At 36.3% G+C, this 22,654-nt stretch overlaps 1 protein-coding gene across 11 annotated transcripts in view; it reads right to left on the bottom strand.

Moving 5' to 3' along the window:
* The window catches only part of FNDC3A (fibronectin type III domain containing 3A), a 109,047-nt gene that overhangs the window by 18,512 nt on the left and 67,881 nt on the right, over positions 1 to 22,654 (bottom strand). For 10 of the 11 annotated variants that reach the window (XM_081547520.1, XM_081547518.1, XM_081547513.1 and 7 more), the window contains 10 exons: positions 17,917 to 18,154; positions 14,929 to 15,198; positions 13,766 to 13,824; positions 12,234 to 12,391; positions 10,253 to 10,312; positions 8,899 to 9,043; positions 7,094 to 7,147; positions 4,742 to 4,866; positions 4,193 to 4,367; positions 2,520 to 2,606 (listed from right to left, as the gene is read on the bottom strand). In XM_081547520.1, coding sequence (XP_081403646.1) covers positions 2,520 to 2,606; positions 4,193 to 4,367; positions 4,742 to 4,866; positions 7,094 to 7,147; positions 8,899 to 9,043; positions 10,253 to 10,312; positions 12,234 to 12,391; positions 13,766 to 13,824; positions 14,929 to 15,198; positions 17,917 to 18,154 — 1,371 coding nt within the window. The remainder of the gene's footprint in view (positions 1 to 2,519; positions 2,607 to 4,192; positions 4,368 to 4,741; positions 4,867 to 7,093; positions 7,148 to 8,898; positions 9,044 to 10,252; positions 10,313 to 12,233; positions 12,392 to 13,765; positions 13,825 to 14,928; positions 15,199 to 17,916; positions 18,155 to 22,654) is intronic. The other variant, XM_081547522.1, reaches the window with a different exon arrangement.

The following is a 22,654-nucleotide window of genomic DNA, read 5'->3' as shown; positions in this document are numbered from 1 at the left end:
ATGATGAGAACACAAAGACATAATTAATGTCTGATACTTAATGATACTGGCTTAATGAACAAAGTGATGGGAGACAAATAGGGTCAATCAAATGATTTATGTGAGAACTGCTTGTCTTCAAAAGGAACTCAGCATGTATGAAGAAAATTCAGGTATAATCCCCTTTCAGTCAGTCCTGAAAATACGAGTCTAACATTTTGATACTGAACAAGAGTCATCACTGGAACAAGATATATAATCTGATGATACTTGGCAAGACTTGATTTAACTTATTCTTTTAATATTCTTCTGACTTTAAAAAAAGTCAGATTTTCTGAATTTCCTCTCTTTAAAAGGAAAAGGTTAACTCCTCCTCTTGAACTGTCCTTAACAACTTGCTTCTAACAAAGAGTGTAGCAGAAACGATGGTGTGTGTAGCTTCCCTATGGAGAAGCCCATGTGGTGAGGTTTTATAATTATAACTGAAGCAAAAATGCAATCCAACATCGTAAGAGGAAAACTGGAATAAATGTATGTATTCCTTAGATACTTTGTAAATTGTGTCAATATAAAAACTGTATTTGAAAATTAAAATGACCCAGTGCTATCAGAAGTTTTGAAAATGAAGCTAGTATACAAAATAAGTATTGCAGGCATACTCCTTACTGTCTGAGCCACCAGGGAAGCCCCAAATAAAACATAACAGATATAATTATGCACTACATAAACAAATTTCCCAATATCACTAAAATATTCTTTTTTAGGTTCTCAAGGAGTAATAAAACTTTTCTTTTTAATAGTGAAAATACTTTACAATGGCTTCTATCATTTATTTGGAATAATTTGTTTAAACAAGCAATGGTAGGAAAATTCAACTGTTGAATTTGTCAACTAGTAAGCATCCTGTTACATTTTTGGGAAAACTTCTCCACAAAAATGAAGGCTGGCTTATATTAAGTTGTATATTAGCTAATTTAAAGCCCTGTCTGCCAAGAAATAGCAGTGTATATCACTGACCAAGTCAAAGCTAGAATATATCCTAGAATGGATGCTTGGAAAGATTCAGGATTTCAGGAGTCTTCATAGGAGAATTTCCAAAGCTTGCTATTGCTTCAAGTGAGCAAGAATGATACGTAGAGTCTCCAGGCCTCAAATGAGCAAGAATGACATATAGAGTATCTCTACTTTCCTAAAATAATTACATCTGAAGGCCATCAGATGGGACAGTGAGACAAGCACGTGTGCTGGGGGATGGACGAAGGTTGGGTGGAGGCAGCAGCATTCACCCTGCACCAACTCAAGTGCTCTGGATAGGACTTTAGGGAAGGCTACGAGGGCAAGAGGGGTTTCATCCAGTAAGTAAAATACTGTGAACATAAATGGGGAAAAGTTTCTCACTGATGATGATGGGAGTTAGAAATAAGGAAAGTGAGAAAATTAGAATTAATCTGTGGCACTAGATCAAATGGAGGTATAGGGTGCAAACTCATGACTTTTAAAAATAGATATATATATATATATAGAAATATGTGTTCTTGCATGTAAAGGGTCTATGTGTGTCTATACACACACACAAAACACAAAACATACACACGTACATCTAGTTCTTGGCTTTGTCCACTGAGAGGAAGCCTAGGAGTAGCAAAATCCTATAGCATTAAGTATACTTACTACCCAGATCCTGACTTCTAAACACTACTGTCCGCTTAAAGGACCCAGGTACTCTGAGAAATGGTCAATGTGAAATTTGAAGATGTGAATGTAGTATCATGTGCCAGAAAGGAGGGGCTCAAAGAATGATGGGGTGGGGACATGTCAAAAAAATTAGAAGTCAGCTTGACAAGGGCTCCCAAAATCTAAGACAATTTGAACCTCATAACTGATAACCACAGCAACAAAATGTAACCCACTCAGTAAACAGGAATCCTGAGTTCATACTAATATAAATGAGAAGAGAAAGCTTTTCCTTATAGTATAATACCAATTAATCAATGTAGAAGAAATTTTAAAAACCGCCACTTGGCAACCATTAATCATGGTTACTGAATGATCCAGGGCAAGAATTATCAATGGATGTTAAAACTAGTGAGTGAGACTTTGATGAGGAACAAGATGTCTATATAGTATTTACAAAATACTTATTACAAAGGGAAAAAGAACAACTTTGCGGCAAAGAAACATGGTAGATATCACCTTAAGTAGCTACTAGTAAGTGGACCACCACTTCAAAGAGCACAACAGCATTACTTTTTTCTGATATACCTGCCAAAAAAAGCATATTCTGACTATGTTCAATGACACCCACATTTTAAAAGATGTTTTGTTCACATTTTAGAAAGTCTTGTTAAACATTAAGACTGCTTTGAATTTAAATACATAAAGTTTGAGAAGCATTATTATATAGTAAGAGAGTAAAACAATAAAGCTCATTAGACAAGGCCAAAATATTTAAGATTTAAAATTATGGGAATGAAGCATGTACTTGGTTTTAAAACAGAACAGTAAGAACAATAAATCTTTCAAGGGCTTTCAAAGCTTACCTTAAATTTATACTTTGTACTACGTCTGAGATTTTTCACTGTGTAAGCAAGGTCTTCCCCATCATATTTAGGCTTAAAACCATATCCCTGGAAAGGGAAAAAAGTCTTCATTAGATGCCTAACAGCAGAAATATGGGGAATTAAGAAATATGTGAAAAGATTCGGGTCCTCTTCATCTTCTGCTGTGTGCAATATGAGTAATGCCTGGTTGACTGTAATCTTCTCCTTGATGTTTCTATCTTGAGAAGACAGATTAAGAAATGCTACTGACCATTTGTAGGAGGATGAAGACCACCACTTATTCTCAGTAAATACAGTAACCAAGAGAAGATCTTTGTGTTGAGGGAAAATCAGAGACAATGGTAACATCACCATCAGTAAGCTTATCCCTAGAACTAAGGTGAATTTCCCAGACGATGTTGCAAGAATTAAACAAAACTATACCTATTTAACATATTTAACTCTCCCTGAACACACAATTGTGTTTAGGTGAAAGATGAGTGATTGGTTGGGCTGGCAGGTTGAGATGTCATTTAGGTTTGGCATTATTATTTCTAGCCCTAGGGACAAAGCTTCACTACTTTCACAATGTTATTTTTAAAAGTTAAAAAAAACCTGAGATATAATTCACAAACCATGAAATTCCCATTTTAAAGTATAAAATTCAATGGTTTATAGTATATTCATAAGCTTGTAAAACCATCATTTAATTCCTAGTTCCAGGATAAAGCCTAAATAAATAAAGTACTTTTACTTTCTGGTTAGCAGTCACTTCCTCTCTTTTCTTATATACTAATATACTTTCTGTCTCTATGGATTTGCCAATACCTATAAAAATGGAATCACATAATGTGTGGTCTTTTGTGACTGCTCTTTTATTTAGCATAACGTTTTTAAGGCTCATTCATGTGTGGCATATGTCAGTACTCTATCCCTTTATATGGCTGAATGATATTCTACTACATGGATATATTACATTTTCTTTATCCAATTATTAACATTAGTTGACGGACATTTCAGTTATTCCCACTTCTTGGTTATTATGATTAATGCTGCTATGAACACTGGGGTATAGAGTTTTGTACAAATGTACTTTCAATTCTTCTGGGTATATATCTAGGATGGACAAGCTATTTTTAACTCATACTGCTTCAAAGTAACTCTGAAAAGCTATGGAGCTATACATAACTAACAAAGGACAGTCTAACACTTGTTCAGCTCAGTGCTGTCTCATAGGAGATGAGACATTGTAACTGGATAGTCTCATGTGAGGCTCTTCAAAGTCTCTGTGGCACTTGGGAAGCAGAGTTTGCACACAGTTGGAGAATGCAGACGTGCTTTTTTCTTATCTTTTAGAGTTGCTTAGTCTAAGGCTATGGTGATCTTGCCCTTTCTTTATTCTCCCCAAAACATATATACTTACATGGGGTCTGCATTGTTCCCAGGCACAAAGTGCATATACACACAAACACATAAAAAACAAAACCCCTTCCAACATATTGAGAAAGCAAAAGACTGAGCTGTTCCTCACTTCCAGTCCTTTCCATACAGTAACCAACCAAGGTTTCAAAGGATCCGGGGAAGGAGCTAGCTATTGTGGCAGTATTTACTGTATCAGGATTAAAGTCACACTGAAATGTTCTAAATACCCTATTTAAAATACATATACTTACTGAAGTTTCTTCCTCCATCTCTAAAATGTAAGAAATTCCTTCATCTGATGGCGTTCCTGAGGGTTTACTCCATTGTAAGGATAACCAAGTAACCCCGGCTTTAGTTAATATAGGACTTGCTGGCATAGAGGGGGCACAGCCTGAGGTGTAATATAAGACTTCTTCACTAAAACCGCTGTTGAAACAAATAGTTTTTAAGATGGAATGAAGAAAAGTTAATTTTCTAAAGCCAAAAAACACAGTTTTGATAAATGACATTTTTGGTGGAAATGATAAATTTGATAATGAATTATAATCCAATAAGGTATCTTTGATGTGATAGTATCTTTATGGTAACTAGGTCAGATACCTAATGATGAATTATTATTCTTTTAAAACTGCCATTTACATAATTAAATTTCTCTTATAGCTTTTGCTAGGTCAGTAACACGTCTTAACCATATCAACAAAGTGATAATAACTAAGGCAGAATTTTTAGTGGTTAATTTGGACTATGAATAATTTATACAAATGAACAGTCTAAAATACCTATATTAAAATGTATCTTACCTTGTACCATAGTCATTTTTGGCTGATAGTCTAAATTTACAACCCATTGCTGGTGACAGTTTAGTAATTTTAAATTGCTTCTGTAAGCCCATATAACACTGACAAAATTCTCCATTTCCTTTTCCCTACAAGAAAGTTTTTACACATCACTGTACATTAATGTAAAAAGAAATCCACATTAATTCCTGACAGTAACATATTAGCTAGTATATATTTAAAGTCATCTTCGTTACATACATGTCATGAATCTCAAGAGAAGGTTGAGATAACACATCCTTTATACAATACTCGTTCATTAATGCAAAATTAAAAAACCAAAGAGCAGGCATAGCTGTATAGCTTCTTGAACTAAACATTCCATTTTAGAGCTGATGCTAAACCTCTGGCTTTTAATAAAAGAAACTTTTTCTGGGTATGGGCCCCAGAATCTCTGTGGGGGGACTGGTTGTGGTAGAAATAGGCTGATCTTCAACACGAGTATCTGGCTGCTCTCCTCAACCTATGAAAAGTTCTATGCAAACAGTTTTAAAAAAAGGTCCCTCCTATGCATCTTCAAACTACCTGGATAGCTGCTAAATGTCCTTAAAGTTAAAGACTTTGATGCTACTACTGATTAGATTTAACACTGAAAAAGTATAAACAGATAGAAAAACCCCATTATATGTATTAAGATGGGAGGGAGAAAAGTTTGCAGTTCAGGACAAGTGAAGAGTTTTAGAAATTTAAGTGTTATATAAAATCGACAAATTTCTCATTTTCTACCATTTCTCTTTATTGTGTGGTAGAGGTAAAGGATAGGGCTTCCCAGGTGGCGCTAGTGGTGAAGAACCTGCCTGCCAATGAAGAAGACATAAGAGATGCGAGTTCAATCCCTGGGTCGGGAAGGTCCCCTGGAGAAGGGTGTGGCAACCCACTCCAGTATTCTTGCCTGGAGAATCTCCTCAACTGAGGACCCCTGTGGGTGGGCTACAGTCCATAGGGTCACAAAAAGTCTGAAGTGACTTAAAACACACACACATACACACACACATAAAGGATGGTTAGAGTGATCTCTGTGTCAGAGAAAATCTTTAGTCTGAATTTGGTTGCTTTGTTCAACTCTAATGTTAGTTTTAGTGATGTTTATAGTTATTTTATTGAGTTATCTAAATAGAAACTCATGTCATCTCTAAACAATGATAATTTTGTCCCCCAGGCCAGCCACCATAGCTCTACCTCTTTTTTTGATACTGTTTAGCTATAATTTCCTGAGTAATGTCAAATAAAGGTGGGAAAAACTGGTAACTTACAAAACTATCAAATAAGGGATTACCCTTTTATTCCTATTTTGAGTTTTAAATGAAACTGGTAATAAATTTTATCAAATACTTGTCAAAATTTATCAAGATGATATGGTTTTTCTTCTCAATTACTCTGATACTGCAATAGATTGCCTAATTCTGTATTCACTTAGAACTTCTGGAATAAAACTTCCTTGCGTTGCACCTCATTACTGTTTTAATATATGGCTGGAATTTCTTCTACTCCCTCCGGCCCCTCCTCTTTGCTGCAGTGAAGCAGCAGGGCAAAAGAGAACATGACAAATGATGTAAAACAAAGTACTAAATAGTAAAACCCAGGATGCTTGCTGTGGTAGGCCCCAAAGATACCCAGATCCTGACCCCTGGAACATGTGACTATGACCTCAGATGGCAGCAGAGGCTGTATAAATGTGGTGAAAGTCAGGCTCCTGAGATGGAGAGATTATGCTGGGTTATCTGGGTGCATCCTCAAGGGATTACAAGTATCTCTTCTAAAGGGAGGCAGAGAAGGACCTGAAGATGGTCATGTGATAAGGGCAGCAGGGGGAGAAAAGGCAATCTGATGTGGCCATGAACCAAGCAATGAGGAAGCCTCCAGGAGCTGGAAAAGGCAAGGCAATGGGCTCTCAAGTCCCTAGAGTAAGCAGGGCTCAGGTGCCACCCTGATTCTGGCCTAGTGAAAGCCATTTTAGATTTCTGATTTCCAGAATGATAAGAATAAAAGTATTGTTTTGAGGTGCCCAGTTTGTGGTAATTTGTTAAAGCAGTCACAGTAAACAAACATGCTTGCCTTTAAGGCTGATGTGAAAGAAAATATTCCATCAAGTTAATTAACCAAGTGATTGCTTTGACAGTTGGTTTAGTTGGAAAAAACTAAAACATCAGGAGGTTTGGTCAGTAACATTTTCTAAGAACACCATCAACTGATCAAGCACCACATGAAATCATTCATACTGTTTTTAAAGAGGAAAAAATGATTAGACAGAAAACTATTTCTGCCTGAAGGTATACACACATTTTAGGCTAATTTAAAAAGTTCAAATATACTTACCTCATCCCATTCTAAAATAAAACTTTGGATTTTAGAGCCATTGTCGCTAGGTGCCTAAAACAAACACCAAAAAAACCCCAAATGAGTACAAGTTAGTACTTTTATAGAAGGTACTGGTGATGATCTAATCTAAGGCATCTATCGTGCTATAGATGTTCTCTGGGATTTAGCCCTGGAAAAATCTCCACAGAGAATACAGATGTACACGTACATCCTATAATCCTTTTAACTGCCAGAAAAGAAAACAAAGCAGGAGGCTACTCAGATTTTTCTGAACTCTGAACAATCTCTTTTATCAAGAACTATCTTTTATCAGAAGGTTTTATCATCTTTAAACTTCTGGGATAGATCCTCATTTTCATTAAAACTCAACTTATCAATACAATCTGCAAGTGATACCATGTAATACACTAAGAAGTAAAAGAGCAAGTGTGCTGGGAGGAATTCCGAGGGCACATACTATCTGGATCTCCACTTCTAGGCTCCATGTGTTGACTGCCTAAGACTGTTAATTCATCAATCTGTTACTTTTCAGTGGTGAAAATTTCAGTTCTAGTCATTTCCCCGCAGGATTTGGTCACTCTAGAACTAAAGAATTTCACCTTTATTTCAGTACAATGAAAAATGGTATTTTTTTCCCCAGGACATTTTTTTTAGAGCCTATGATAATTTAAATTTTTTTCTGTTTTTTTTTCCATCCTCTTTTTGGTAATTTCTTTAAAATTTATTTATTTTTAATTGGAGGATAATTGCTTTACAATACTGTGTTGGTTTCTTCCTCCAGGACTTTTGAATGTATTCCTGGATATCCATATAGATGAATATCTATTTATAATTATTATAGCCTAGAACCTGATTCCATTTTCCAAGGTATCAGTGGTATAATTTTAACGGTGTATTCCCCTAAATGCAACTACTATGCAATTTGGGAATAACTGTACTTAATTTTATTCAGAAATTTACCAAGACCTATGTTATGATTTCAGAAAATCATGTCACTAATAACAACAATGCCTGTTCTAGGATCCAATTCTATCTAGTGTCTATCCACTCTATGATATCTTCTTGTGTAATATTGGGTCCAAATATTTATACACTAAAAAAAAATATAAAGAAACTGCCTGTCGATGCAGGAGATTTAAGAGACGTGGGTTTGACCCCTGGGTTGGTTAGATTCCCTGGAGGAGGGCATGGCAAACCACTCCAGTATTCTTGCCTGGAGAATCCCATGGACAGTTCATGGGGTTGCAGAGTCAGACATGACTGAAATGACACAGCCTGTACTCTATTAGAAATAATTTTATTCCTCTTTTATGGCATCATATTAATATTTGGGTTGTTATTATGAATCTCATTTTAGGATAAAATTCAGGATATAAAGGTGTTATTACAAAATATAGAAAGTAGTGAGTTTGAGAAACACATTGCAGCGTCATCACACATTCAGTATAAGGACTGCTAATTATAAGCCAATCTTCTCTGTTATATTTATGTCACATAAATGTTATATTTTTCTGTTTCTGTTTGTTTCTGTTATAACATATGTTATATGTAACATATATGTAATTTATTTTAAACAATGTTTCTGTTGTATTTATGTTACATTTATATTTGTGTTATGTGAGAAAAACTGGTAAGAATGTTATTTTAGAATACAAGGAACAAATGCCTATTTAATATATGTGAAGAGCAAGAGCAAGTTAGCTTAAACCTCTTTTTGTCTCAAAAAACAAATGAAGTTTAATAGTACAGGGGGGAAAAAAAAAGGAAACAAATGTCCAGTTGGAAACACTTTATAGTCTTACCTTCCACTGCAGAGTAAGTGAATTTTTGGTCCGATTGGCTATCCTTGGTGGATTAGGTATGTCAGGCTCACAGCTCAAGGTGGTGAAGGTCTCAGCTTCGGAAGGAGCTCCCTTTATGGCACTAAATAGGCATGCTGCCTGGACTCTACGGCGACAAAGTACACTGTGGCTTTACCTGCAGAGTCACTGCACCCTGCCATTCTACAGCGCCACCTTTAAGGGTCTGCAAGTCAGTAAAGTGCCCTCTAAACGTTCTATCGCGAAATACGCATATCAGAAAGAAAGGGTGACCCTTAAAAGAAGAAAAATAGATAAACCAGTGGCTTTCATATTTTTCTAACTGTTCAAAGAAAGAAATACATTTTAAACTATGACTCTGTGTCTGCAATATGTATTTATACATACGCACACATATACATACACACACATACAAACACACACAACAAAAGTAGTATCCTGAAACAATATCCTTAATTGGGTAATATACTGATAGTTTCCATTCCATTTGATTTAATGAAAAAAATTCTGACTAAAACCCACAAAATTAATTTCATGACTCAGTAGTGGTTACAATCCACAGTTTGAAAAATATTAGGTTGGATAACACTTAGGGTTCATCCACAGGGAGTATAATTGAAGACAGTTTAATAGGATAATCTCAAGTACAAGTGTTCTTTTTAAAAATAGGTGACTGAATAAACTGTTATACAAGTCCCAGCTGGGGAGGTCCTATAGTCTAAAAAATAATTTTGTGAAATCATAATAGAAGAACTGTGCAGAGTAAAACAGTAGTATCTAAGCTATCCCAATTAAATGTTACAAAATTCTAAGAGTTTTAATATTCCAAACTCTTACAAAATAGGATGGAATAAAAATACATAAGTGGCAATTATTATTTATGATTTTGCTTTGTAAAAATTTCAAAAGCTGGCACAGTCTTCCAGTGCTAAATCAGGTATTACAGATATATTATACATATTACCTGTCAGTTCATTTCGGTCGCTCAGTTGTGTCCGACTCTTTGTGACCCCATGGACTGCAGCATGCCAGGCCTCCTGGTTCATCACCAACTCCCCGAGTTTACTCAAACTCATGTCCATTGAGTTGGTGATGTATATTCATTCTAATCCCTAGGTCCTACAAACCAGGCCATTTACCCTTCAATATAACATGTGAGTTAAATGTTCTTTTGGGGAATGTGTTGATAATTATAGCAAAAGAAAAATCAAAATCCACAAACTCTAGTTAATCCAAAGTAATACTGAAATTATATTCTAGACTTTTAAGGAAATCATTAAAAACAAACCCTATGCTACAATATATCACATAAAAGTAGCATATAGGAATTCCTTACTTTGCATGGTAATCTGTAGCTGGTTTGAGATCATTTAAAGTGACACTGGTTTCTTCTCCTCTGGGGGGGAAAAAGGTAACATATCATTATTTGATAAATATAGCATTTTTAGAGGATGTGTGTTATGTATACTACAGTTCGTGGTATTTTATGAAATTATACTGCTTCTTACTTTCCCAACTGTAACCACATTCAGACTGTATCAATAAGCAATTTGCGTATTTAGGACATATGCCACACTTAGGTTATGTACCTGCATAACACTTGAAAAACAAAAGGTGTGCTAAGTAAATGGACTGTGTAAGCAAGACTCTGTGTGTGCGTGTGTGTGTGCGTGTGCGTGTGCGTGTGCAGTTAGGGTAGATGTAGTTAGGGTAGACATTTAGCTTAACTGAAGAAATGGAACCATTTTCAATTACTGGCATATAGTTAAAATGCTAAGTAACACATGAAATCAAAACTATCAAATTTTTACAAGGAGTCTGCCACTATTGGATTTTATTTAAAATATAATGTGGAACTTTATTTAAAATGTTACAATTTAATGAGCAGATTTCTAAAAAGTGAATCACAATTTAAGGTAAAGCATTTTTCATAGCCACTATTACATTTTCAAATATAATAGCACATATTTTCTTAAATACTTGTTTGCTACCACTATTATTTGGGCATGTAGCCAACAAGTTAGTCTGTTTTCTCTTCCTTTTCTTTTAAATCACTGTTCTCTGTTCCATTTCCTTCAGTCAAGTTCCTCTCCTCTCCACTTAATGGACTTCTTTCTCCCATCCCCCTCCCACTTTCCTTCCAGGTATCCTGTTTCTCAAATCAAAGCCAGTGAATAGTACGAGAAAGGAAACATGTCTCACTGACGGAAGGACACCTTACTGAATCGGGGCAGCTGTAGTAGCAGCCTCAGAAAGAGACTTTAATTGGTGCAGGATAACGAGATGACGGAGGTTGACTAATGTCCCTCTTGTGCGCTCTGGTCAGGCTGCAAATGGAGATAAATTCTTTCCCTTAGGAAGCAGTCATATCAAACTAGAACAGCCATTAACACAAAAAAGAAACCTTTACATTGATGGTCCTTTACTCTCTATTTACCCCATAGGTAGGTTTGCTCTTTTAAGAAAATGAAATACAATACACACAAGGGAGTCTCAACAAAGAGGAGACCCTGTTACTAGATGACAGTCACTGAAGCAGTTTCACTTTCCTTTCTTCCCCATACTAGCTATTTTTTTTTTTTTAAATACACCAAGAAGGTCGATTTATTCAGTGTTTTGTGTTAATTACGATCATTCAAATGGCTAACCACGTCCTCCTTTACAATCTTCCTGGTGAAATTATCCAACAGTAATCGATTTTACTCTTTTTCACCAGAATAAACAATTTCTATATGAACAAGAACAGAAAAATAATTTATTTTATAGCTGTCAATCACAAAGTCACAATTTCAGCCACTGACACTTTCTAAGGTTTGTTGGGGTATAATACACTTTTGAACCAAGAAAAGAGAACTATGGCATTTTCAACACACAAATGAGGAACAATGGTGCTAAATTCATTTCACAACAGGACATGAGGTTGTATACGTAAGAATGAAATCCAACCCCTCAGAGGAGCAACGCTGCATGAGTTCACAATGTAAGAGTTCTCCATTTCTGGTCCTGGCTTCTACATACTACAATTTACATTCATGTCTCAGGAATATGCAGATGGTGAAATATCTATTAGGGAGCCTATTGAAAAATAAAAAAGCTGAATGTGGCCAATGAAAGTGAATTATTCCAAGGGAGTTGTAGACAGAAATGTGAACCAGCTGGCATGTGGACTATTTACATTGAAATCAGTATCACCAGTCAACTTATAGATTCAAAATAAAAGCATGAAGAGGGAAAACAGCACAGAATTAGTGTTAAGCTCTTTATGATAAACCATTAACTTATATAACGGGAAGGAGTAAAACAAAACAAATACCTACGCAAACACACTTCTGTATTTCCCATCTTTTCCAGTGCTTGAGACTAGAATTTCATAACCATAGAGCTCTGCTACAGTAGTCTCATCTGTTTCACCATTTATGAGGCTGGAAGGTGGTGACCAGGTAAGAACTACTGTCCTTGCCTGGATGTCGGAGGCCTGCAAAAACATATTTAAAAGCTCTCTGAAACAACTGTAATGTGCACAACAAACAACACAAAATCTAATAGCGTTTCAAGATTAAATAAAATTTATCTGTAGTTACATAAAATGACTCACCAATAGAAACCTGCCCATTTGTAAATGAGATACAATTTGCCATGAAAGAATAGATAGGTTCGACAAAGTTCAAAGACTGCTTTTTGGCTGTTTAAAACGATTAGTGTAAACATCATATACAGTTGAAAGAAATGGCAGAAAAAACCCACTTGTAACATACTTGAAAGGATTCATTTCCTCACTTTAGAACGTGTCTAACAGTAAGAAAAAGACCAAAACCTTAAGAGAAAAATGACCAAAGACTGGGACTGTCCAAAGAAATATAATTGAATCGTATTTAAAAAATAAAAACATATCTAACTACCTTCATAATTAAACAGTCTGTACAGAGCATAACTTTCTCTTCTTTTCATTTGTGTAAGTTTTTTACTGAGAAATAAGACCTCACTATTTCAGAAAAGTTTATATTTCTTTTAATTACTAGTGAAGAACCCTTTGGGGTCTTAATGGGTCTAAAAATTCAGTTTGTATGAGCATTTTACTTAATCTTAATCTTTTATCTGATGTAAATATTTTTCCTATCAGAACGATAGCCTTTATTTAGGCTATTTTAAAACATACAGAAGCTTTCCAGATGGCGCTAGTGGTAAAGAACCCGTCTGCCAATGCAGGAGATGCAGGTTCGATCCCTGGGCCAGGAAGATCCCCTGGAGGAGGGCATGGCAACCCACTCCAGTATTCTTGCCTGGAGAATTCCATGGACAGAGAAGCCTGGCAGGCTATAGCCATAGGGTCGCAGAGTTGTACATGACTGAAGCGACTTAGCACGCATGTATGCAAAATACACAGAAAATTTTATGTAGCCAGTTTTGCTGTCATACATTTTTCTGATTTCTTCTATTACATCTGCACACAAATAGGATTGGGGAATATTAACTTTCTTCTATGGTTTGATTTTAACTCTTTTTGCAACTGGAGTTAATTGGATGTATTTTATATGGAAATAACAAAATTTTTTTTTTTTTAAATGATACTCACCTGTACCTACACTCTTCATTAGATCTTTGCCTGGTCCAGTGATTCTGAATGTCATTGAGCATACACTAAAACTTTGTTTAAAAAATGAATTGCTGGTTGAGTATTCTGCCGCACTGATTAACAGCCTCGCTCTCCTTATGTCAGATCTGTATTGATCTATTATTACTGATCTCACATTCCTTACATATAGTTAAATTATAAGTAAGCCGTGAACCTACCAAAATCCTATGTGAATATACTAAATGTAAATGTCAAGAAAATACATGCGATACTTACCACTGGCTTGACAATGTTGGAAAGAAGTGCTTCAAAAGCTTTAGTTTCTTCATCTTTTTCTTTAAAAAAAAAAAAAAAATTTTTTTTGGAATAAAAAAAAAATACAACTTACATGCAATCATCCTGCTCCCTTCACAATATGTCTTCTAAAACATGTTAACAAGAGGTTGGTATTTGAGAATTTTATTTTCTAGTTTTTACTACTTAGTTCATATTCAGCAGTTTGTGGCTTTTTATAGAGTTCTTCTGCCTCAGTTTCTATTTCCCTTTTAACCATAATAACTAGTTATAGTACCACTATATATATCCCTTTAAAAAAATAAAGTACTCTCTCTCTTAAAAGTCCTTATTTGCCAAACTCATACGTCTTAATGACAAGTTAACTAAGCATTTGTTTCATATATGCCTTAATTGTGGTTCCCAAAATAGGAATATAAACGACTTGACCATAACTTAAAACCACCACTGAAGTATCTGAAACTTTAGCTTTAACTCCTCTGAAACATCAGTGCTGAAAAGAATGATCAGAAGGTCTCAAAAATATGGGAGAAGATTTTAATAAATGTTTATATTACAAGGCAAGAGGCTGTTAAAGCACTAAATTGATGAGAAATAGAAATTTTAAAGAAAAGAAAGTAGTGCTCAGAGTTCATATGGTGCAAGTCACAGGTTAAAGGAAAGATCTAAGGGAAACAGAAAAAAACTTTTGAACAAAGAAATGGACAAGACTCCATCCTAACTGTAACATTTATAGAGTATATAAATGGATTGGTGAACTACATAACTAGTTGCTATCAGGGACTTGAATAATAAGAAGTTGGAAAGAACAAGAGTTTTGATTAAAAACCAGTTTAGCCTTGTTTAGGTTCAGAAAGAAGAAAGGAATCTGGATGAACTTTGAGTTTTCCTATCAAACAGAAATTTCTCATGGTTGGTAAAATTTATGATATAGGTGTTAAGTATTAATTGAGCTTACCCCAAATGTAAAAAGAAATACCCTAGTAACGATTCACATTCTAAAACTTACCCCTCACATTTAGACAGTGTTATGCTATTAATCTACAGTTTATGTGAAGCATGATGAAATGACTAAAGGTCAGACTATACTTTTAGTAGGTTAAATGATGATAAAAAGACAATTAGAATATATTTTAAACAGTTACCTTCTATTTCTGTATCAATTTGTGCACCACCTTTCCCCTTTCCTGACTTGTTCTTCACTGATCCTGTGCTTGTACCACTAGCATTCTGCCCTTTTGTAAGCCCATTATGTTCACTTGTAGGAGAAGGGCATTTCTGGGGTGATGATGGTGGACTGCTCATCTTATCTTTCTGTGTTCCTTGGCGATCCTTTAATTTTTTTTGCAAACGTTCATATGTTTTACTAGATCTTTCATCTCTAAAGTTGGACCTTCCATGTGAAGAGTGAGCATCTAAGAAGAAATAAAGTAAAAATCATTTAGAAAAGGTCGCTTTCTCCAAACACATTTATGGCATGAGAAAAGAGTAGGAAATAAATCTATCATTATATTATATGAAACTTATAAAATAATTCAAAGAAAAATCTTGCAAACACAAATCTATTTCTGTGTCTCCACTAACTGAAGAGAACCAAGCTTTATGACTTGATTATAATTATAATCTTACAGATATTTCTTTCCTTCCTCTTTTCTCAAGTATTAATCTCCATAGAAACAGCTTGGTCCTAAGCTATGACTGTCACAGGAGGGGAATAAGACCTGAACTGAGCTGTGTGAAGTTCTTTTATTCTTTTGTAGCCATTAATTTTAGCATCTCTTTCAACTTCAAACATCTCCTCTGAATAACAGTGGCCTTTAACAATGTAAAATAGTAGTATACTGTAACAGTTAAGATTTTTCTTATAATTTTCTCACATTTTAAAAAACTAGGTCATAATTAGGAGTAAAAAAAATGAAAGAGACTGATTTGTAGTATAAACTCTTGCTATCAAAAGTATGTTCATTGGGCTACTGCACAAGACTTACCTGGGAATTTGTTAGAAATGCAGAAAACCAAACCACACTCAGACCTACAGAATTAATATGCATTACTTGGGCAATATAAATAAGTTAAAAAAAAAGTAATATATGACATAATATGTGATATATCTACTACTTACAGGCTGTGTTGCATAATTTAAAATTTGTATTTAGAGTTATTTCTTCCTCAAATTTACTAAGCTTGAATGACAAGTACTGATTAAGTGCAAGCAAAACAGTGATGAAATAAACAGATTCAGTTCTTCAGGGGTTTACAGTTAAATAAGGGAAAAAGACTTCTAAATAAACAAAAAAAAATCAAGTTGTGTTCAGTTCTGTGAAAGAAATAGGTTTCAGAAATTGACAAGGAAAGGTTATGGGAAGATCTCTGAAAGCTAAAATCTAAAGCAAAAAAAAAAAAAAACCAAAGCAGCAGCAGCTTGCATGTAAAGAGGAGAAGAGCCCTTCTGGGAGAGAGAACACCACGTGTAGAGGCATTGAGGCAAGAAAGAGCTTGGTTCTGAAAAACTGAAGGTGGGGTGCGTGCATGGGAACAAGTAAGACAAGGCAGACGGAGGCCACAGAGCAGGATCTTGTCCAAGGCAGTGTCGGCAACCAGGCCCAACTGTGGCCCCCAGGAGTCATCTGGCAGTGTCTAGAGATACTTCTAGTTGTCACAGCTGAGCTGGATGAGGGTGAGGGGTGGAGTTGTGTGCTACTGGCATCTAGTGGGTAGAGGGCAGAGATTCTTCTAAACATCCTACAAAGCCAGTTCTGTCCTCCACAGTAAAGACTCATCCTTCTTCAAAGATCAAAAGTGCTGAGGTTGAGAAATTCTGGTCAAGGGGAAGGGTTTAGGATTTTATTCTAAATGTAGTAGGAAGTCACTGAACTAAATATATTAACTAGAAGAATGGTCTGATTTATATTTTAAAATGATAACTCTGGCTGAGTGTGGATGGTTGCGGGCAGGAATGACAGCAGAAAATCAACTGGAAGGCTGTTGCTGCAGGTGTCCTGACAAGAGGTGATGGTGGAGTAAGTCTGAGTAACAGTGGAGAATAGTAGTCACATCTGGGGAATCTTCTGAAAGTAGATACCAACTGATGTGGGGGTTGAAGGAGGAGGAATCAAATTGGTCATCTGGTTTTCACTTGTGCAAACTGAGTGGACAGCGGTACCATCCATGGAGATGAAGATGACACAGAAAATCAAGTTCCATAATTATGTTTTAAAACACTATAACTGAGATGTATGAGACACTTAAGTGGAGTTATCAAGAAGGCAGTTAGGGGAGTAGCCTGGTGGCCTAGTGGTTAGGATTCCAGAGTCCAGGTTTTTAACACCATGGCCTGGATTTAATCCCTGGCTCGGGAATGCAGCACAGTCCAAAAAAAAAAAAAACAGACAGTTAGAAATAAAAGTCTGCGGCTCAGAGGAGAGTTTTTCGACTGAAGATACAAATTTAAAAAAAGCTGTCAGTCTGTGGATGGTATTTAAAGACACAGTAAAGAGTAAGATGATTATTTTGTGTATATGTAGCTGTCTATTCTTCCCAAGAATTTATTAACTCCCTGAGGGCAGAGATTATGTTTTGTTTTTTTCCCCCAGTATTTTATAGAACCTAGCAATGTTAGTTAGTGGCATCAGAGGCTTCAGAATTTAATAGTAGCATGTTCATTCCTGGCTAAAAAATTTCCTCAGAGAGCAGCAGGACAGACAAGTAGACCTCTTGTTTGAATGTGTCCCCAATGAATGTTGCTGTACGATGTAAGTTACTTTCCCTTTCTGATTTTCTGTTTACTCACCTGCCTTGAAAGGTGGGCATGAAGATGAAACATTTAACATGTTTTTTAAAGTTAATTTTTACTGGATCATAGTTGATTCACAATGTTGTGTTAGTTTCTGCTGTATAGCAAAGTGAATGGGTTACACATATACATATATCCACTCTTTTTTAGATTCTTTTCCCATATAGGACATTACAGAGTACTGACTAGAATTTCCTTAACACAGTGTTTGAGTGATAGAAAATTATTGTGATAGTTACCATTTTTTTGTTTCTTTTATATAATGTGATAACACCACCTATTACATCCAAGCAAAGAACAGCCAACTCCATAAAACAAGAATACTTTTTAGATGTCTTACCTACATCTCCATATACTTGTGAAGACTGATACTGTGGCATATACTGTGTTGCCATGTCTCCAGCTCCAGTTACTGGTGAGTACATATGGCGTGGTGGAGGGGGCATCATGGTCGGGACAGGAATGAAACCAGGGAGAGGAGGGTGTGGAGAACGATGGATGACTGTGTGACCACCAGGATGAAACTCTGGTGCCTGAGGGACCACAACAACTCTTCGAACACCATTGTCTTCAATAACCTATAAAATAAACAACCGATTAAAAGTTTCTTCCATAGGACGCAAGCAGTTTTTTCCCAGATATGTGAGAGTAAGAAGTATTACACTGATTAGAAGTTAATTAAGAAATTTTACAGAACCAACATGAAAAGATTTTATTAGATACATTACACACATATGAATTAGCACCAAACAACATGAAGTAGTTTTTGTTATACAATGCAACATAAATCTTAAAACACTGACAAGATTAGCTAAATAACAATATACACAGTGAGTTATGATATTCAGTATTTATCTTAGGTGTGACATGCATTTAGTGATACAGTAAAAATGTAGCAACGGGACCAAACATCTCAAAGGACCTTCTGGTTTCAATATAACAGGGTCAGGAATTTCTTTTTTGGGGGTAGGGGAAAAATAAGATATGGAAAGAACAGAAATTGTGAAAATAGCAATGGGGAAAAAAACTGGATCCAAACTCCTCAGATCAACTGTATATTGAATTTAGGCATAAAACTCTTAGGACCATGACCGGAACAATTTTAATAGTTGAAGATTATGTCAAGGGGGGCAAACATCTAACATACTAACTCCCAGTTAAGGAAAATATCTGTGGCTCTAGGTCTTAGAAATTACACATTTCTACATAGGGGTCACACTGTGGAAAAATATTTTTTAAAATGACAGATTTACTCCCTTTGAACCTCACTGGAACAACAAGAACATTCAGGAAGGACCAAAAAGATACAAGATTTTACCTCAAAATTAGAAATCCTTCTACGAGAAGAGTTCTTTATCTTTTAGACTTAAATAATTACTACTAAAGTATAACAAATAGCTAATAACAGAAAATGACTAAAATGTAACGCAGTAACTTAAAGGCAAATCCTAATATTTTCACATGTTATTATGGACGAATAAGTTTTACTAAGCCTAAACGAATAGCAAATTTTGTTTATAAACATAGGTGCTTGGTAGGGATGTTAGAAAACACAGTTACCTGGATACAGATAAGCCTAACTTACAAATAAATTACTGCTTTAGAAAGAATATAGTTGCTATTAAATAGGCTATTAAACTAGCTTTCCCTGCTGAAGTGTGAGATGACTTGTGAGATAACACAGAACCAGAAGAGCAAATGAATCACTGTCTTGATACACTAGGTGTAGACTACAACGTTTGTTTCCAGCACAATGCAGACCTCATATCCCATGTCTTCCTATTTAACCCAGTTCTGGATTCAGGCCTGGACAACTGTCCATGACTGGTGGAAACTCCTATCTGGAACCCTAGCTGAAGATAATCTGGAATTTGTTTACCATTTTTCAGCCTCTAACCTATAGGAAGAGACCTGAGAGGAAGTCTGAAATGGATTTTGAGTGAGCCAAACCACAGTGTCTGCCATTAACATACCACTTTCACCTTTATCAACTGTCTGACTCACAAATCTTAAATGATGCCCATTGCTGATAGGATTGCATGGCACATACTCTTCAATCTAGCATTCCATCTGGCTCCAACCTCTCATTATAGCTCTTATCTTTCTTCCACACCAAATTCTGAACCCTTCATTCCAGCCAGGCTGGTATACTAAAACACCTATCTTCATACTTAACCTGCATATTTCTTTATCTTGTACTTTGGCTTATGCCATCTTCCCTCTTCATGAAAGTCACATTTATCTTTCCACATCTAGCACTAACCACCTCCATTCGTTAAAAAAAAATTTGCTTTTGAACAAAAAGATAGTGGTAATTTAGGAGAGAAAAAAACAGTGACACATTTGTGTGGGCACACACACCAACAGGGGCAGACAAACATGACAGCAAAAGTAAATTATTTAGCATGCTGCACGGTGATAAACATTATGGAAAAAAAACCAACACACCAGGTAGGGGGATCAGAAGTACCGCAAAAGGGGAACAGTTGTAGTATAAAAGAATGATCAGGATAGGCCTTATTGGCAAAGTGAAATTTGAGCAGAGATGTGAAAGAATTGAAGGAATTAGCCAGGCAAAAATCTGAAAGACTGTTCTAGGAAGACGGAACAGTCAGAACAAAGCCTTTAAAGTAGGAGTGGCTAGGAGGAAGCCAGTGTGACTGGATCAGTGTAAAGCAGGAGAAAAGACAGAAGCAGATCAGATCAACAGATACAAAATGGTAGAGATGATGGCCAAGTCAGGCAGGTTGTACTGTATAGGCTATTAAGGACTTATATATACTCAGGGAAATGGAGGACCATCACAGAAACAAGTGGTTCTCATCAAGGGGTGATTTTACTCCCTAGAGCAACAGTCCCCAACTTTTAGGAGGACTGGTTTTATGGAAGACAATTTTTCCATGGACTTAGGGTGAGGATGGTCTTGGGATGATTCAAGCAAATTACATTTATTGTGCACTTTATTTCTATTATTATTACATTAGCTCCACCTCAGATCATCAGGCATTAGATCCTGGAGGTTGGGGACCCTTGCTGTAAAGGACATTTGGCAGTATCTGGAGTCATTTTTAGGGCTTCCCAGGTGGTGCTAGTGGTAAAGAAGCTGCCTGCCAACACAGGAGACATAAGAGACGAAGGTTCAATTCCTGGGTTGGGACAATCCCCTAGAGAAAGAAATGGCAACTCACTCCAGTATTCTTGCCTGGATAATCCCATGGACAGAGGAGCCTGGTGGGCTACAGTCCATGGGGTCGCATGACTGAAGTGACTGAGCATGCTTGGAGTCACTTTTGGTTGTCACACCTGGAGTTGGAGGTACTAACTATTTAGTGAGTAGAGGTCAGGGATGGCACTAAATGCCCTACAACACAGAGGACAACCCACCCCTCAACACAAAAAATTATTGGCTTACACTGTTTATGGTGCCAAGATTGAGAAATCCTGATATACCCTTACATTTAATCGGGTTACTCTGGCTGCTGAGCTGAGGATAGACTGCAGGGCAAAGCCAAAAATGGGGAGATCATTCAGGAAGTCATTGTAGAAATCTAGGCAAGAAGATGGTGGTGGCTTGGACCACGGTGGCAGCAGTGAAGGTAGTGAGAAGTTGCCCACATTCTGCGTATCTTTAAAGGTAGAACAAGATTAGCTGATAATTCCATTGGAGAAGTGTGAAAAAGTTTTGGATGATGGTATTTTACCAACAGTGAAAACGAAAGCTATAGGTTAGAACAAGTTACTGTAGCAGAGTAGGGAGAAGATCTGGAGTTTTAGGTTTTGCACATGTAAGTTTGGTAAGTCTGTAAGTGGAAATGCTGAGTAGGCAGTAAGATAATAGTGGTCTGCAGTTCCAGAAAGATAGGAAAGGACAAACAGGTAAGGCAGGAAGAAAACTTAAGAGTGTGGAGTCTGGAAGTTTGGTTAAGTATATCAGGGAGAATGGATCGATTTTGTTAAGTGTCGCTGATAGGTTCAATAAGATGAAGACTAAGGACTGACCATTGGATTTAGCAATTTGGAAGTCATAGGGACCTTGATGAGGGCAGTTTTAGCATAATCGTAGGGGCAAAGCCTGAGTGGAGTGGATTTAAGAGAGAAAGTGGGGAGGAGAATTAGAGAGCTAACTTTTCTCACAATTTTGGAAAGTTTTCCTGTAGAAGGGAATACGTAGGGTGGTAACTGACAGTAGAAGAGTCAAGCAGCTTAAAAAATCTGTTGCTGTTTTTAGTGGGAGCAATTACAACATACTGATATACTAATGAGCATGATCCATCAGAGAGTAAGAAAGTGATGATGTGGGGGGAGAGAGAGAGGCAGAGTAATGTCCTTGAGCAGGCAAAAGGAGAGGACAGTCAGGACTGCAGCTGGGGCACAGGATTTAGACAGGAGCAGAAAAGTCTGTCTTTGATCTAGATGAAAAAGAAGTACGGACTGATGAGATGAGAAGGTAGAGAATGTAACTTCAGATGCTGATAGAGATGTGGGGTTAGGAGTCTGTCGTCTCCTTGATTGCTCTCTGTGAACGCTTTCCTAGATACCAGAATCTCAGTGTTCTCTCCTTCCTATCAATTCTATTGCATTTACTCTCTACCATCTGTTTGGTATCCATAACATTGTAGTATTTGTTAATTTTCCAACATGTCTTACTCTATAATTTAACTGTAAGTTTCTCAAGGGACATGTGTTAACTATTTAATCCTCAAAACAATGCTAAAATAGGTAGCATTATTATTTCCATTTTCTTAGATGGGGAAACTGAGGCATAGAGATGTTAAATAACTTGCAAGGTCACACAGGCAGTAAGTGGAGGAGCTAGTAACTGAACTCAGGTAAGCTGGCTTCAATTCCATGTTATTATTCACTTTGGGGGCACAGAATCCACAAATACCTGCCTCCTACTGCCTTTTTAAATTTCACAAACACAAGTGAGATCTCATCAGTTAAAAAAGAAATGGCTAAATTGTTTATGAAATTAAAACCACTTTTCTGCTGAAAAAGAACATTTCAAATATAAAGATAAGCTGAGGGAAGGGAGACTGGGGAGTTAATTGTTTTAAAAGGTTGTGAAATGAGTACAA

Source organism: Giraffa tippelskirchi, chromosome 12 (genome assembly GCF_054371585.1).
Source record: "Giraffa tippelskirchi isolate mGirTip1 chromosome 12, T2T-mGirTip1v1.2.pri, whole genome shotgun sequence".
Classification (NCBI taxonomy): Eukaryota; Metazoa; Chordata; class Mammalia; order Artiodactyla; family Giraffidae; genus Giraffa; species Giraffa tippelskirchi.
Note: the sequence above shows the minus strand (reverse complement) of the source record. Positions and strands in the feature narration are given on the sequence as shown.